At 39.1% G+C, this 14924-nt stretch overlaps 1 protein-coding gene across 1 annotated transcript in view; it reads right to left on the reverse strand.

Moving 5' to 3' along the window:
* RCC1 (regulator of chromosome condensation 1) overlaps positions 1-12729 on the reverse strand; it is a 498237-nt gene extending 485508 nt beyond the window's left edge. Inside the window, exon 1 of the mRNA XM_044060220.1 lies at positions 12597-12729. Coding sequence (XP_043916155.1) covers positions 12597-12683 — 87 coding nt within the window. The 5' untranslated portion in view covers positions 12684-12729. The remainder of the gene's footprint in view (positions 1-12596) is intronic.
* Positions 12730-14924: the final 2195 nt, after the last annotated feature.

Genomic DNA, 14924 nt, shown 5'->3' on the forward strand with positions numbered 1-14924 from the left:
TGAAGAGTGTTTCCAGGGAGTGGAGCTTTTTTTTGGGACTCCTAGCACTGAGCAGTAACACCATTAGGTTAATCTTGCATAGAATTTATGTTAAAGATTTACCAGACTGGCAGTGCCTAAAAAAGGGGTGGATAATATTTTGGTCGATATCCAAAAGCTCAGTGGGGACAGGTGCAGAGTCCCTGGCAAAGCAGAGTGGTCTGTCAAACATGTCCTCACAAGCTGATAAACATTGGATCCTCTTGGAACACCACCAGTAACTAAGCCAATTATTAAAGTCAGTCACCTTCAGTTTATATTGTGGTATCATTTGAGAAGGCAGAAAGCTGCTCAATGCTAGGCCTAAACCTGTCTTTGACATGATCTGAAAGCTCCATCATGTCTGTCTTCATATAGTCCAGGGAAGTACATCTCGGGTCATTAAACAAGCACATAGACAGTAACAGAGTCATACTGGTACTTATGGTTCAATGACCCGAGTGCATGTCGTATCTGGAGGATCCTTGCACCAGATTGGCAACTGACAACTCTCCTTGCTTAGCCCAGTGAGAGGGAGCAGTGCGTCTCAGACTAGTGTCTCCAAAGACCAATATAACAGGCTCTGTGGCAGTCGCCTTAAGGGATTAGGAGGTTGATGCATTGTAAAGGTGGCTGCATGTGCCCTAGGAAGGGCAATCTTTGTGCAGTGTTTGAGAGGTTGCAAAGGGCAGCATATGGAAGGCCTTTGAGGTTTGGCTACATTACCTTTAAGCACCTCAACAAATTTGAGTGTGTGTCTGATCCACTGTAGGTGTAGAGTGTGTGCGCGCTAGTTACTTGCGAAAGGTTTGGAGATGGTGTCTGTATGCAAAAGCTTTGCCTCCAAAGACTGTGTAATTACATCTCTGACATATTAATATAATTCAAACTGCCAGCAAACGACAACAGAACAGCACCGGTGAGCTGGATCTTTACCATTACCATTTGTAATTTAAAGTAACACTCCCCCTAAATAAAAACATATACTTAGTAAGGCTGTTTAACCTGAACTCATATAATCTAAAAACATACTTAAAAATGTCCGATTGTCTTGTTTATTGCTACCCAATCCTTGTTACAATATGTACATGTATAAGATATTTTTATTTAGAAGGAGTGTTACTTTAAAATTACAAATGGTAAGAAGGCGGAGTTTGGCACCAAAAAGTTTCTAAATACAGCTCACCGGTGCTGTTGATCTCCGACATATTTTGAGAGTCTGCTTAAGAATAAGGTGGTCAGTCATGTGACAATTGCTACATTGTCTCAAGATGCGCTGTTACATCAGGCTAGCTACAGAGACAACAGGAAAGTGCACATCCATGGCCATGGATCCTCTGTTGTGATCTTCCAGAGGTGGTGCAATCAGGGTTTAACGTTGTTGGGCTGGAAGGAGGTCTAGAATTGATCTAACACTACTCTTGGGGTTACTTTTTCTTCAGGGGACAAACTAACCTGCTAGACACTTAAGAGAAAACAGCAAAGATGTTTTATATGCACAATTACAACTCTACCACTGTGAGAGTGATACTACAAGATCGAAGTCCCCAGACCAAGTAAAATTCAAGAAGACTTAAATTAAATGCCCCCTAAAAAAAAAAAAAAAAAAAAAAAAAGGCACTTTTGTACCTTTTGGGAAGTCATCGACCCAGGGGAACTACCGCAATTTCCTTACAAACAAACAAATGGATTGTGTCTAGATCTACAGATGTCATTGCCCCACTTTGCTCAGCCCTCACTAAGCTCAAGTATAATACCCTCTGTCATGCATCTGTCCAGACATGGATCAACTAGAATGCCCACTAGGATACCTTACTGAAAGGATATGGTGAACAATTACTTACTTATGCAACACTACATAAACTGCTACATACTCAGTGAAGTGTTGCTTGTGTGTGCGTAATTTAAGGACAATCTGAAAACAAAAATACTGCAAGCCTTACCATCTAAGGGAAAACCATTAACAGTGAACTGACAACTCTTGACACCTTAGGAAAAGTATAAGGGAAGTTATGGTAGTTGAAATCAGAAGACTTTAGAAAGCCCTGCAACTTTAGCTCTTTTGCTAGGTAGGCAGCCCTTTGGTTATCGCAAATCACTAACTCAATTAAATTGAAAAAAAGAAAAAACTGACAACTTCTGAAAGCTGTACAGTCAGCACCATCACTGTATTTACATGGAGTACACTGCCTTATGTCTAAAGTCTTCATACAAAGAAAACACAAAATTATAGTCCTGAAAAAATAAAAAATCAGATATAGCAGGCCCCACGATGGCCACTATAACTGTTTTGTATTATTTAACTTCTCTTACCATAATAACAGTGTGTTTCTGGGTGGACTTTTCCTTTAGGGACCACAGGTATACTTCACAGAAGCCCGCTACTTTAGCTAATCTACTTTCAAGAGGGATTAAATCATAAGTTACTAGGCTATTGACCTTGAGGCCCTTACAAACCTAGCCAAGAATTTATCCCATGTCCCAACTCAGCACCCAATGCCACTGTCCAGCAGGGAGACAGGTGGAATCCCAAGGGTGTATTTTCTGTTCCCCATCCAGTTATCCGGGTTGCGCTTAAAAGGTTTAATGAAGTGCTCTGCTTTACGTGGAGAGGGGGTCAATTCCACAAAAGGGGGAGTCTCTGAGACACAAGTCTGTCCCACCAATAGGTCCCATGTCACAGACCAGGCTGAGGTTGCACATGTGGGTTACTCAAGTGGAGCTTGACTTCTGGATATGCAGTAGCCCCATCACGGATTGCTTTGTATGCCAGGCAGAGGTCACCTCTGAGGAGTCTGTAGGAAACTGAGTAGAGTGACCAGGCTTTTAGCCTGTGTAGGGTAGATGTTTGAGGCCCTGGATTCTCCAGGTGGGGAACCTCTGTGGTCTTTCCAGTTGCTGCATGTGCTTTGTGAAGTAAATGCAGAAAGGAGCATTGCACTCAATAATGGGCCTTATATGGGAAGAATGCAGGGAAGTTATGACCACCTTGTCCCTGGAGGAGATACTCTTACTAATGAGGTGCCCAAATAGAAAGCTTTCCATACAACGGAGGCAATATGGTGGTCAAAAGTCATGTACAGTGCAGCCTTTTGATAGCACAAATCAGATTCAATGGAAAAGAAATGATTCAGCTTAAATAAAATTGCAGAGGCTATGAAGTCACAGCCTCACAGCATTATCACTGTACAACAATAAAGAAAACATCTATGTACAAAAGAACAAAAACTACACAGGGAAAAACACAACTGTACCAGTATGGCAGCTCTCATGACAGCCATTGCAGGGTAAAATCAGAATTGCTGCAGGTCTTTGGTATTCAAGTATTAGTACAGCATACATCAAGATGCGATAAAAAAATTTAACCTATTCCATTCATTCCCCCTAGTGTTCTCTACCTCTTCATGGAAATTTTTTTTGTATTAATCAGTTATGTATTTATTTGCTACCACTACGATTGGGTACTTAACATTCATCAGGTCTGTTGAACTCCACTTAAGTCATCTCCATACCATCTCAGGCATGTCCAGGACCAGTTACAAGACTGATGCTGACCCCAGATGTCTCCTACTGCTGTCAAGGAATGTTTTCTACTATACCAGAGCGCCTGAGCATGCCCAGTAACACCCTATAGATCAGACGCGCAAGAGGCCGACACCAGCAAGACTGCCCCATCCACCCACAAGCAACACAGTATGGCTGCCACCCTTCCACTCTCTACCACAGAAATCAGTGTAAATATACCCCCAAACATACATTTGTCACAAAAATGGGCACACCAGTTCTCCCTGCCTGCACCAAAGTGCCAGTCACTAATTACACTGCAATTACCTGGACCATACTCTGGGTTTTATCCTTCTACTCAACCAGTGCAGGCTATAAAATAAACGACAACACACAATGGACACTTTTCAAAAGCAATATAACTGGTTATGATAATAGGTTTCACATACACAATAAAGCAAGAGGGTGGGGTGCATGGTACAGATATTTCATGCCAAGGGACTGTAAGGTACAAACATCTCTAGGCATGCAATATCTGTACCATGCACACCACCAAGGGCCCATTATAAAATGGGTTTCTGCATTTTTCTGCAACCCCTTCAATTTCTATGTCTGGCTGATGTTGTTTACTGTAGAATCTTAATTAAAAGGGCAGCAAGTGTGCATTATTTTAAACATGCAGCTGTATCCATGAAGTGCTTTTCTTTCTGTATAATGTAACTTCTTATTTACCACTACTGAAAAAGTAAACAAAATGCATGCCAGTCTTTCTACCCTATTTGTGGGTATAGATGCCTAGGTTACAGTAGTCATTTTTTTATTGCTATGGTGTCGTTCCATGCTTCTAATTTCCTGTCCTTTCCTACACTTTTGTTTGTAGAGTGTATGCTTTTACTTTCTTCCACATTTTTTTAAAACCTTTTTGGCTGTTTTTTGCTGTTCCTGTTTGAGTAATGAACTTGGACTTTTTAGGACCTTTATTACTGTAAATCACAAATTTTCAGGGAAAAAAAAAAAAAAAAAATTCGGTAAGATTTCAAAAAATAAATAAGCAAGCTGCGAAAGCAATGCAAATCCAAGGGATCAAACAGCAGGATATACTACTGCAGCACTGATCTACTTGAATATTTACTGTTACTGTGCCCTTTATTAGATCACTGCTGCAGTAGCCAAAACTGTATAGGATAACTACAAAAGCATGGGAGTAGTAAAGTAGGTCAGAATCCAAGAACCCTTGAACAGACTTGGCAAAGACTGTCTTGGATCTAGAGCAGGAATCCAGTTTGTAATGTTTGGTTAAAGTGTGAACTGACAACTAAACAACTGCCTCTAGTACACTTAAACGACCCCTTTCCAAAATACCACAGAAGTAGCTAAACCCAAGTAGAATGAGCCCTGACTATGCCTGAATGTGAGGGGGGGGTACAACTAATAGTTTGGAACCACCATCTCAAAATAGTCTATTTAGAATAACTACTGATCCCTTCCACACATACAAATATTTCAAGCAAGGCATCAATGCCCTTCTAGCTTGCCAATATACCAAAACACTTGCTCCCATAATACAGTATATCCAGGCTGTTCAAAATATCTAAACTAGTACTTGCATACATTTAATTTGGTAGTCTGTTCCATGCATCAGCTACTCTGTCAGTAGTAGTCAGTACACTTCTCATTCCTACAGAATCACCTACATAAGCTGATTATTCAACAGTACTTTTTAACCCCAAACATTCCCAGAGGAAGTTGCCACTAAATGCCCTACGTACCTAAATAACATTCCCAGAAGAAGTTGCCACTAAATGCCCTACGTACCTAAAGAACATCTCTTAGATATCTGTAAAACACTGTACAAGTTTAGGTATTAGTTTTTTCACAACTTACATTTTCACATCCATGGATACCCTTAGTATATTCCCGTTGTACTTTTTCCAGTTTACTAATGCTTGTTTTCTTATAGGGTTTCCATATTGTTATTCCATACTCAAGTTTGGGTCTAATGTAACTAATAAGGACTTAATTATTTTTGATTTCCTAGACTTTATAAATGTTTTTATGCAACCTACAGTTCTATAACTATCATTAACCAATTGGCTGATGCATATTATTCTCCTGTGGCCAAATGATCAATTTAGTCACGTTATTTTGCAGACATGCCTTATCTGTAATGTAATCAGTTTGCCTTATCAGCATATTATTCTCCTGTGGCCAAATGATCAATTTAGTCACGTTATTTTGCAGACATGCCTTATCTGTAATGTAATCAGTTTGCCCAATTTCAGATCTGCATATACACTGTAGAACACCTCAGATGAAAAAGTTAGGTCTGAAAGATAAAATCTAAACAAGTAAGGGCACAGGACAAAGCCTTGTGAGACACCCTGACTGTAACCAAGGATTTTGTCTGTCCAGTTGCTCTAGGATGCTTGCCATGTCCTATTTGTAAGCTATACAGCTATCCATCTTATAGAGTACATCAATACCTAGTTGTACTAATTTATTGATCAGTTTTGTGTATGACCATGTCAAACGCTGAAGTTAAATATATATAAACTACATCACAGCACAACTTTTCATTCATAGCTATTATATTGTCATGGAACATCATGTTACAGGTGGTAATAGATCTGTTTTCAAATTATGCATGCTGATATATGGTTTCAAGTCCCAACCTATTCAGTTCTGACAATTTATCCAATGTTACCTTCTCTGACAATTTATCCAATGTTACCTTCTCCATTATTTTTCCACAACATGAAAAATAGGACTCTGGGTTGGTCCTATTCCACTTTCTTTTAAAAACAGGTTTAATAAGCACATGCATGCAATCTTGAGGAATCTCCCCATATTTATATGACTTAGTGAATGATCAATATAATGGTACTGTAAGTTCTTGCTGAAGTGTTCTCAGGTCATTGTTACTAATTCAGTCTCCTCCCTGTGCTTTGTTTGGATCGAGTTTGCACAGTTCTTTCAATATAATTTAATCCGATTCCAGTATCTGGGGTTACCTGGACATCACTAGGACAACTTACCACCCCTTTTGTGGAGCCAGTGGAGGCTGGTGACTTTAAATTAAAGGGAGGCTGCAGGAGACAGCTGAATGAGTGGGGCCAATGGGAAGGCATGTGGTCAACTATAAAGGGGTGGAGCTATGCTCAAAACCACAACTGGAACTTTAAATATGCTGCCCTGGGTGCCAAAGAGTCATTATGAGAGTCCATTCAAGACAAAATGAAGTGTAGAAGAAAAAATATTTTAATGCATTGGCTACATGACAGCTTACTTAATATCTAGATGGAAATGCAAAGGTTGTGAAGCATGAAAAAATAAATTTTAAATACATCACTGGAATGCCAGTCAAAATCATGTATAAAATAAAATGAGCAGCACTCAACTCAAACCACCTCTCCTGGTACTGCAGTTCTAATTATAATTTATATTCAGTTTTATAAAATTACCAAGTAACACGCTGAAAGTAGCTCTGTGATACCCCCACTTGTAAAAATGTTTCTTATCCAAAGAGGACCTGCTGCCCGATAACTATCTACTTGTTTCATGGGGAAGACAGGAACAAAGTAAAAAAATGAACAGCAACAAGAAACAAGCTCACGATAAAATTGCTTAATGGATTACTGCACAAGTTATGGACCACACACAATAAACTGGCAGTTTTGTTGGAGACTTGCCGTCATCTCTGCAGGCTTTACCCATAAACTAAATGTAATGAACTTCTCAAAATACTGTAATCCTGTCCTTTATTACAAATACTATCATATGCATTTCAATACCCAAGGCTTATACGTTATCTAGTTATGTAAATATTCTCTGCATGGCAACAAAAAGGCTTTCAATGCTGGTAATTCTTTAACAGTATGCTTATTAAAGCTTACTTGCATCTTACAATCTCCAAGAAGCTTAACAAATTGTCATTAAAGCACTGCTACTTAAAACACAGAGCAACAGGGACTGCGACAACATGCATTTTCTGAACAAGAAGCATAAAATCAACAGTACAAAAAATGACAGAAAACCAGAACATTTTTCAAAATCAAGGACAGATGAAAAGCCACTGTCACCTTGGATGGGGGAATATTCTGCACACTTACACTGCACAACTGCTCCTTGCCTTGCTTGGACACATCCAGAGTCACTACATGGGGGAGTAGGGTGCAACAAGTATGTCACAATTTGAAATGTCTCTGGCTGACGGAGATGGGTCTGACACTCCTACCTCTCACCTTCAGAGCAAGAAATCTGGACAAGCCATATATAGAAGTGGGACACAGGCCCAAAAATAAGGACAATTTTTTTTAAATATTGCTCTTATAAACTTAGAAAGATAATAGAATGGTAGTAAGTCTTGCATTAGTATGAATTTTCTGAAAGGTATGAAATCTGAAACTCAAATGTCTGCCATTATTTTCCAACTTCAGTCTTTAATTTGCCAGAAAACCACAATTTTATGAAAAGCGGACCAAAAATGTGATGCAAAAATATACAATTGCCACACAATACAGAGCTGGGAACATGTCAAAGAAGGGACACCTTTTTAATATTAGTACTGTTAACTTAAGCAGCTAACAAAATAAGAATCTACATGCATTTCTGAAATAAAGTAATCTATAACTCTCATCATTAGTTATTTATAATTGTAAACTCTCCACGTTTTCTTCCAAAATTTCCATTCTGCGGAGGGATTATTAGAGGAAGAGCAACATTTTGACCCAAAATTGGGGACAGTTGAGAGGTTTGGATATTCCCAATTCTATAAAGCGATTTATTTGCACATACCTCTTATAATATCTGGACAAGGCCAAATATATTGGGGGAACATACAAACAGTACTAAAAATTGCTCTTGTATAAACTTAAGACAGTTGACAGAACAGGTCTTGTTTTAGCATGCATTTTTCTGAAAGTTATGATGTCTGAAACTCATTATTTAGTGACTTCATTCCTAAATGATTTGCCAGAAAACCACAAATTTTATGAGGAACAAACCAAAAAGAAGCAAAAATCTATTCATTCTGCAAAAATCTGGACAGTTGAGAGGTATAGTTCAGCCAGGGCTGTCTGAGTTTGCTGGCCTTAACCCCCCCCCTCACAAAAATCATGGTCAAAGGAGCCACCCCCTGCAGCCATTCCAATGTCCCATTCCTTGGTTATTTCGCTCCATTTACCAAAAAGGCAAGAGTCCAAAAACCAGGAACACATTTTAAGCATTGTTTTATGTTGGAAAGTTGCTAGAATAAAATGCTGTGTTACCACCATACATTTCATTGCCAAGTCTTGAACCCAGGACCATGTGCAAAACAGTCAGAGCAATACAACTATGCCAAATCAGCTGTTTTGTGAAAGAGAGGAAGACTGAAACTTAAAGGGCTACCCATTTAGGTAATTCAGTTCTCACCATAGCGCTCAACCTCTTAGCAAAAAAAACCTGAACAAAGCCAGTAATGGGGGAATAGAGCCCCCAAACATATTCAGTGAATTCAGTTCTCACCATAGCTCTCAACCTTGGCACAAAAAGCCTGGAAGAAACCAATAATGGCGGAATACAGTCCCATAAATAGGGACACATTTCAAATATCCATCTTATAAATTCAGAAAATTGCTAGAATAAAAGGTTTTGTGTTACCATGTATTTTCTGAAGAATATGAAGTCTGAAATTCAAATACCTGTCATTTTTGTTTATTTAACATCTTAACCAGGAAAGTCAGACTTGGAACAAAAGCCAATTTTCAACAGAGGCCCAGGGAGAAACACTCCAGACATGTTTTTGCAAGATGGGAGGACACCAGAGCACCCAGAAGAAACCCACACAAACAGAGGGAGGACATGCAGACTCCACACACAAGCCACCCCGGACAAGAATAAAACCAGAGAAACTGTAGCTGTCTGGCAACAATGCTACCACTGCACTACTGACTGTGTAAGGAAACAAAAATATAGAAACCACAGATTTTATGAGGAACAGAACAGAACAAATGAGATGAGGAACAGAACATTGAGGCAAAAATCTGCAATTGTTTTTACAAATGGTGGTGGGTAGAGAATTCAGGCTGTTGCACCTGTACCCAAGGTACAGGGTTCAAGCCCACCACCATGTACAAGTTCTCTCTAGCCACCAGTGTACATAGCAACAGGGGCATTACACACACAAGTACCCGACTTCAGGGAGTGTCCCATTCAATGTTCCCCAAGTCCATCTGCAGTACCATGCAAGCATGCATGGAGTTCCGGGACTCGTGATTTAGTTTTTTTCTTCTTTCTACAGCTTGGGGGGGGGGGGGGGCTGCATTCCTATAGCACAAGCCACCCCTGTGTGGAGCCAAACTGTTTTGCATAAGATTTTGTAATATACCTATAAATCTGTTGTGTCTGAGAATACGTTTTAGAATCTGCACACAGTATTAACTTGTGTGTCTTTACTTCTTCCACATCTTATGTATCTATAAAAAGGTTTCCTATTATGCTCTATATCTTTATATAATTTTTCTTGATCTTGTCTCAAACTACGCTTAATCTGTTTGTCCAACTTGTTTATTTATGGGTTCATCGGTTGGTACTAGCATATTGGCCCTAGGGCCTATACAAGCCTAGCCATAATTCACTGGCTATTTCTTCCCACAGTATTTACTTCCCTGGACCCCTGTCTAGCATGGCGACTGATGTGATCCCCGGTGTGAATTTCCCATCTCCCATTCAATCATCAAGGTTTGTTTTGAAGAGGGCCAAAGAGGCACTCTGCCTGACATGTATGGGCAGTCTATTCCAGAGTCTGGGGAGTCCATGGGTCAGTTTTCAAAAAGTTGTAGTTCAACCTCTTCCATTTCTTACATTTTTGTCTCTCATAAGCTGATATCTTGTACTTATGGAAATCTATCCACCTGATGATGCCTACACGCTGATGTTAAACTTATTTTTCCACATTCCATCTGCAGTTGTTCCACTAAATACCTCACTCCAGTTAGTTTTACATTGTGACTGTTTTGCTTCCATATAATCTGTAATTAACCTTCTATGCATGGTCTTAGATTTCAGTTTGACAGAATTATCTAGCAACAATTTAACTTTTATAACCCCATGATCACAGCACATAGATGGTGGTAAAACTTAACTTGAAGTTACAGTAATTTTGTTGGGAACACACACAGCGTCTAGTACGTTCCGCCCCCTGGTAGATTTTTTTTTAACAATCTGAAGCAATTTCTGAATATATGCTGTGAATAATTTCCTTACTAACTCTGTAGAATCAATTTCATTCCAATCTGTTTTTGGTAAATTTAAATCCCCAGCTAATATTATTCTTCCCTCATGTTTCATGCAAGAAGTGTATGAATTCCTCTAGGTCATCTGCAACAATTGTTATATGTTCTAGGGCTGTCTTTGTCAGTTACACAGTCTATAGTGTTAGTGTCATCACTGAACATGCAATAATCACAGGTCTCATAGCCATCTTTAATCCCCATCACAACAGCTCCACCTGATTTTATTAGAATGCCTGTTACTCAAAGGAAATAAACCAGCTGATCAGCAACCCAGAAGGACTTGGTTCTGTCGATACAACACCAGAGTTCCAACTGCTAACATCTACTGGATAATGAAAAGCAAGAACGTTCCAGAAAAATATACTTATTCCTGCTTTATTTTCCACCCCCAAGCCTTTGACTGTATCAACTATAACGATGACAGTTTTAGACACTAAGTCACAATATTGCCTTAAAGAATCTGTATGCAAAACAAAGTAGTAAACCTTAAGAACAAGAGCTTGTTCAACATGGGAGTAAAAAGGTTTGACAATATATTTACATGCTGAACACATCATCCAAAATAATAGTACAAATGAATCTAAAGCTGGACTTAAAAAAAAATTCTTTGAGAAGTCTTCAGAAAGTCAAAGCTTTGATTTTTCCACTAAAAAAACTAAAATTAGGGCTACACACAAGAAACAGATGTTTTTGAACTGTGATGCTGGAAGAGACTGTTAGAATTCCACGGACTTCAAGAAGATTTAAATCAATACTTCAGGCTGGCCTAACGTGCTACATTCCCTAAAACCAAGGGTCGTATTTAAATAAATGAGAATAGTTTTGTCGTGTGGTGGTGTGTTTTACTGAGTTTCACCCCTAATAAAGGACGTTTTAAAAATGGTGATCACTTGCTGGGTTCTGAAAAATGGGAGAGGGCACATCTGTGACAGAATAGGATATTTAATTAGCCACATTAGCTTTCTCCAGTGCACGAAACAAATCTGATGAACAGGAAGTTTGCAAACGGAATGACAAAAAACTGGCTTATTTTAAGTACCACTATGCAGCCTGCCGCTTAAGTATGTTATAATTTTTAGTGTATAGGGATAGGTATTTTCATCTTGAATGATTTTCTTGCCAATTTATGTTAGCTGATAACGTTCTGCTTTTTTGCGATAACTATCCAGTAGTTACCCAGCCAACATAAATTGGCAAGAAAATCATTCAAGATGAAAATACCTATCCCTATACACTAAAAATTATAACATACTTTAGCATTTTGGTGAAGAAAATATTACTACACAGATGGTTTTATATAACCGCGTTGTTAAAAAACCCAAGACGTGTTACGCCTTTGCAAAATTGCACAACAGGGCACACGAGGTAATAAACTTAGGACTACAAGCATGTACACCAAAGCAGTCGGGGCAGAACACGGTGGCTCCAACCCTCTCCCTTACACGCCGAGATCGTAGGAGGACCCTAAAGCATTTTGAATTTCCCGCTTGACTATTCCTTTCCCATAACAGAGATTACGCAACAGCTTTAAAAAGCAGAGCTTCATTTCACCTTAACAATGAAAACCAGCACTCATATACACCCCAAAATAACGCGAATTTCAGTTTGATAAACATCCCACGACTTGTCTGCAGATCTTTTATTTCTCTACAAAACGAGCAATATTCAGCAGCTATCAAACATTCTTCTCTAATGTTATAGTCCTTCACGACTAAGTCACTGACATTCCAGCCACAGATTCTACAACTTACTAATTAATAAACAAAACTTTCTAAAACACTTAGGGTTTCTCTTTCCTACCTGTGCTTTAGAACCCATGCTGTTGAGTACCCTTTTTCCTGATCCGCTACAAGCATACGCACCACGCAACCTACACGTAGCTGGCATAATACTCACCAGTCAGCAAACGAGTAACCGTTTCTATGGGGAGGGATTAAAAAAAACTTAACACGATGCTGCCTAGCTACAGAGCAATGAATTGTGAATAAATCAGGCGGCCTACGGTACGCATACGTCATGCTAGAACTTCCTGTATTGGTTTGCGATATTAAAACGGTAGGTTTAACGGGGAAAGGACTATCTTTCAGGAAACATATTTTAACTTTATTTACCGGAGTCATTTTTAATCTATTTTATATGCAGAACAGAGTAGATTATATTGTTTTAAAGACCACTTCATGAAAAAAAAAAGATTCTAGCCTGCATTTTATAAAATTACTCCTGTTCACCTGAAAGAGTGATTTAAGTTAAATTCATCCGTCTTCACTCCCTTTTCCCCATTTAGTCGGCTTTTGGAAGAACACTGTTAGGTTCCTTCAGTACAGATTTCTTTGCTGAAGGGATCTGATCCTTTCAGCAAAAGGAAGTTAGCCTGTTCTCCGTGGCACGGTTAAATTCTAGTGGGGAAAAGGACTTTCATTGTGGGAATCTAGGTTCAAGCTCTTTGGTGGACAGTGACAAGAATGACCAACCTGTTGTATTTCAAAAGGTTACATTCTAGTGGAGGAAAGTACTTTCCTTCAGGGGATAGCTTCTAGCCCGTTTGGTATACAGTGGCAGGAATTAACCTTTTTTTCAGGAAGGAGCTGCACTACATTCTTTTGGCTGAGCATAATATCAGGTCCCTTAAACACAGATTGCCATGGCTGAAGGATCCAGGTCTATTCACCAAAGACACTTACCTGCTGAATGTGCATATGCTAAATTCTAGCAGAGGGAAGGACTGTCTTTTTGAGAATGGTTCAATACCATTATTATACAGTGACAGGAATTACGCTTTTTAATGAGTCCTCTAGCCTGTTTTCTATAACCAAGGGTGCCGGAACTACAGCGCGAGGGGGAAGGAACACCCCACCCACACACATACACACTTACCGCTGCAAGACCATGGTGCAGCGTCTTCTACGGTCCTGTACAGTTGTTTTTTTGCTCACATCTGCTGCCCGGTTGCCCAAGTGTAGTTGTTGCCTGAGTGTTTTTGTTGGGGGAGGTTGCTTTCATGCTGCTTGTTTTGTGTTTGTGTTAAGGTTGTTCCTTTTATGCTGATTGTTTTGTGTGTGGGGAGGTTGTTCCTTTTATGCTGATTGATTTGTGTGTGTGTGGGGGTGGGTTGTTGCTTTTATGCTGATTGGTTTGTATGCTTGTGTGTGTGTATATAAAATGCCCAAGTTAGGTATTTTTTATTTATTTTTATTTTACATTTGTTGACCGGGCTAGTCTGGCTGGATACATGTCCATTTTCAGCAGAGGCCCGAGGAGAAAAGCTCCACTATATACTAGTAAATAATAATGATAAAAATAAACAAAAATAGCACAATAAGATAGAAATTATAAGCATGTAAAGAACTATTCCCAAGTAGCATAGTAACAGTGCAAAAGTAATATATAAAAACTAAACATAGAGTGAGGATTTCTATTACAAAATCTTTGGAAGAGTAATTAAAGAAGAAATAAAGCAGTAACTCACACGAGACTCTATTCAACTATTTACAGTATTAACAATTTTGATAAACATTTTGTGTCAGGGCACTAGTTTTAAGAAACAGATTTCATCAGCTGGGTGAATTAGATACAAGGTGAGATGATAGGTTGCAGTAATATAAAGAGAAGTAAATTTATGTGAAAAGTAATATTCAAGTGGATGGTAGGTGAAGTACAGAGGAGGGGTAAAGGTAGTGATAGGGACATGAGGAAGAGTAGTGGAAAGAGCTGAAAAGAGAGATGGAAGCTGAGGTCAGTCAGGATTTGAGCAAGGGCATAGCCAGTGAGTTTTAAAATAGTTTCTTAGTTGTTTTTTGAAAAGTTGTGATGAGCCTAGAGTGGTCAGTTCTATGGGAAGTTTATTCCAGTATGAGCCAATGGCATTTGTAAACAAGGAGACCCCAGCTTTATTGTGTGTTTTGAGGGTGGCCACTAGTAATTTGTTAGCTGAGTGAAGGGAGGTAAGATTCCTGTAAGGGACAACAAGGTTATTTAGTATGGGTGTATTAGAAGGGTAATGGAGAATTTTATAGGTAATAACTAATTGATGTAGGAGAATGAGATTTTGAAGTTCAAGCCAGTCAAGCTTTTTGAGATTAACACAATGATGTGTGAGAAATGGGGAACCTGTGGCAAACCTGGCAATGC

Source organism: Protopterus annectens, chromosome 1.part2 (assembly GCF_019279795.1).
Source record: "Protopterus annectens isolate FY-2018-M chromosome 1.part2, PAN1.0, whole genome shotgun sequence".
NCBI lineage: Eukaryota > Metazoa > Chordata > Ceratodontiformes > Protopteridae > Protopterus > Protopterus annectens.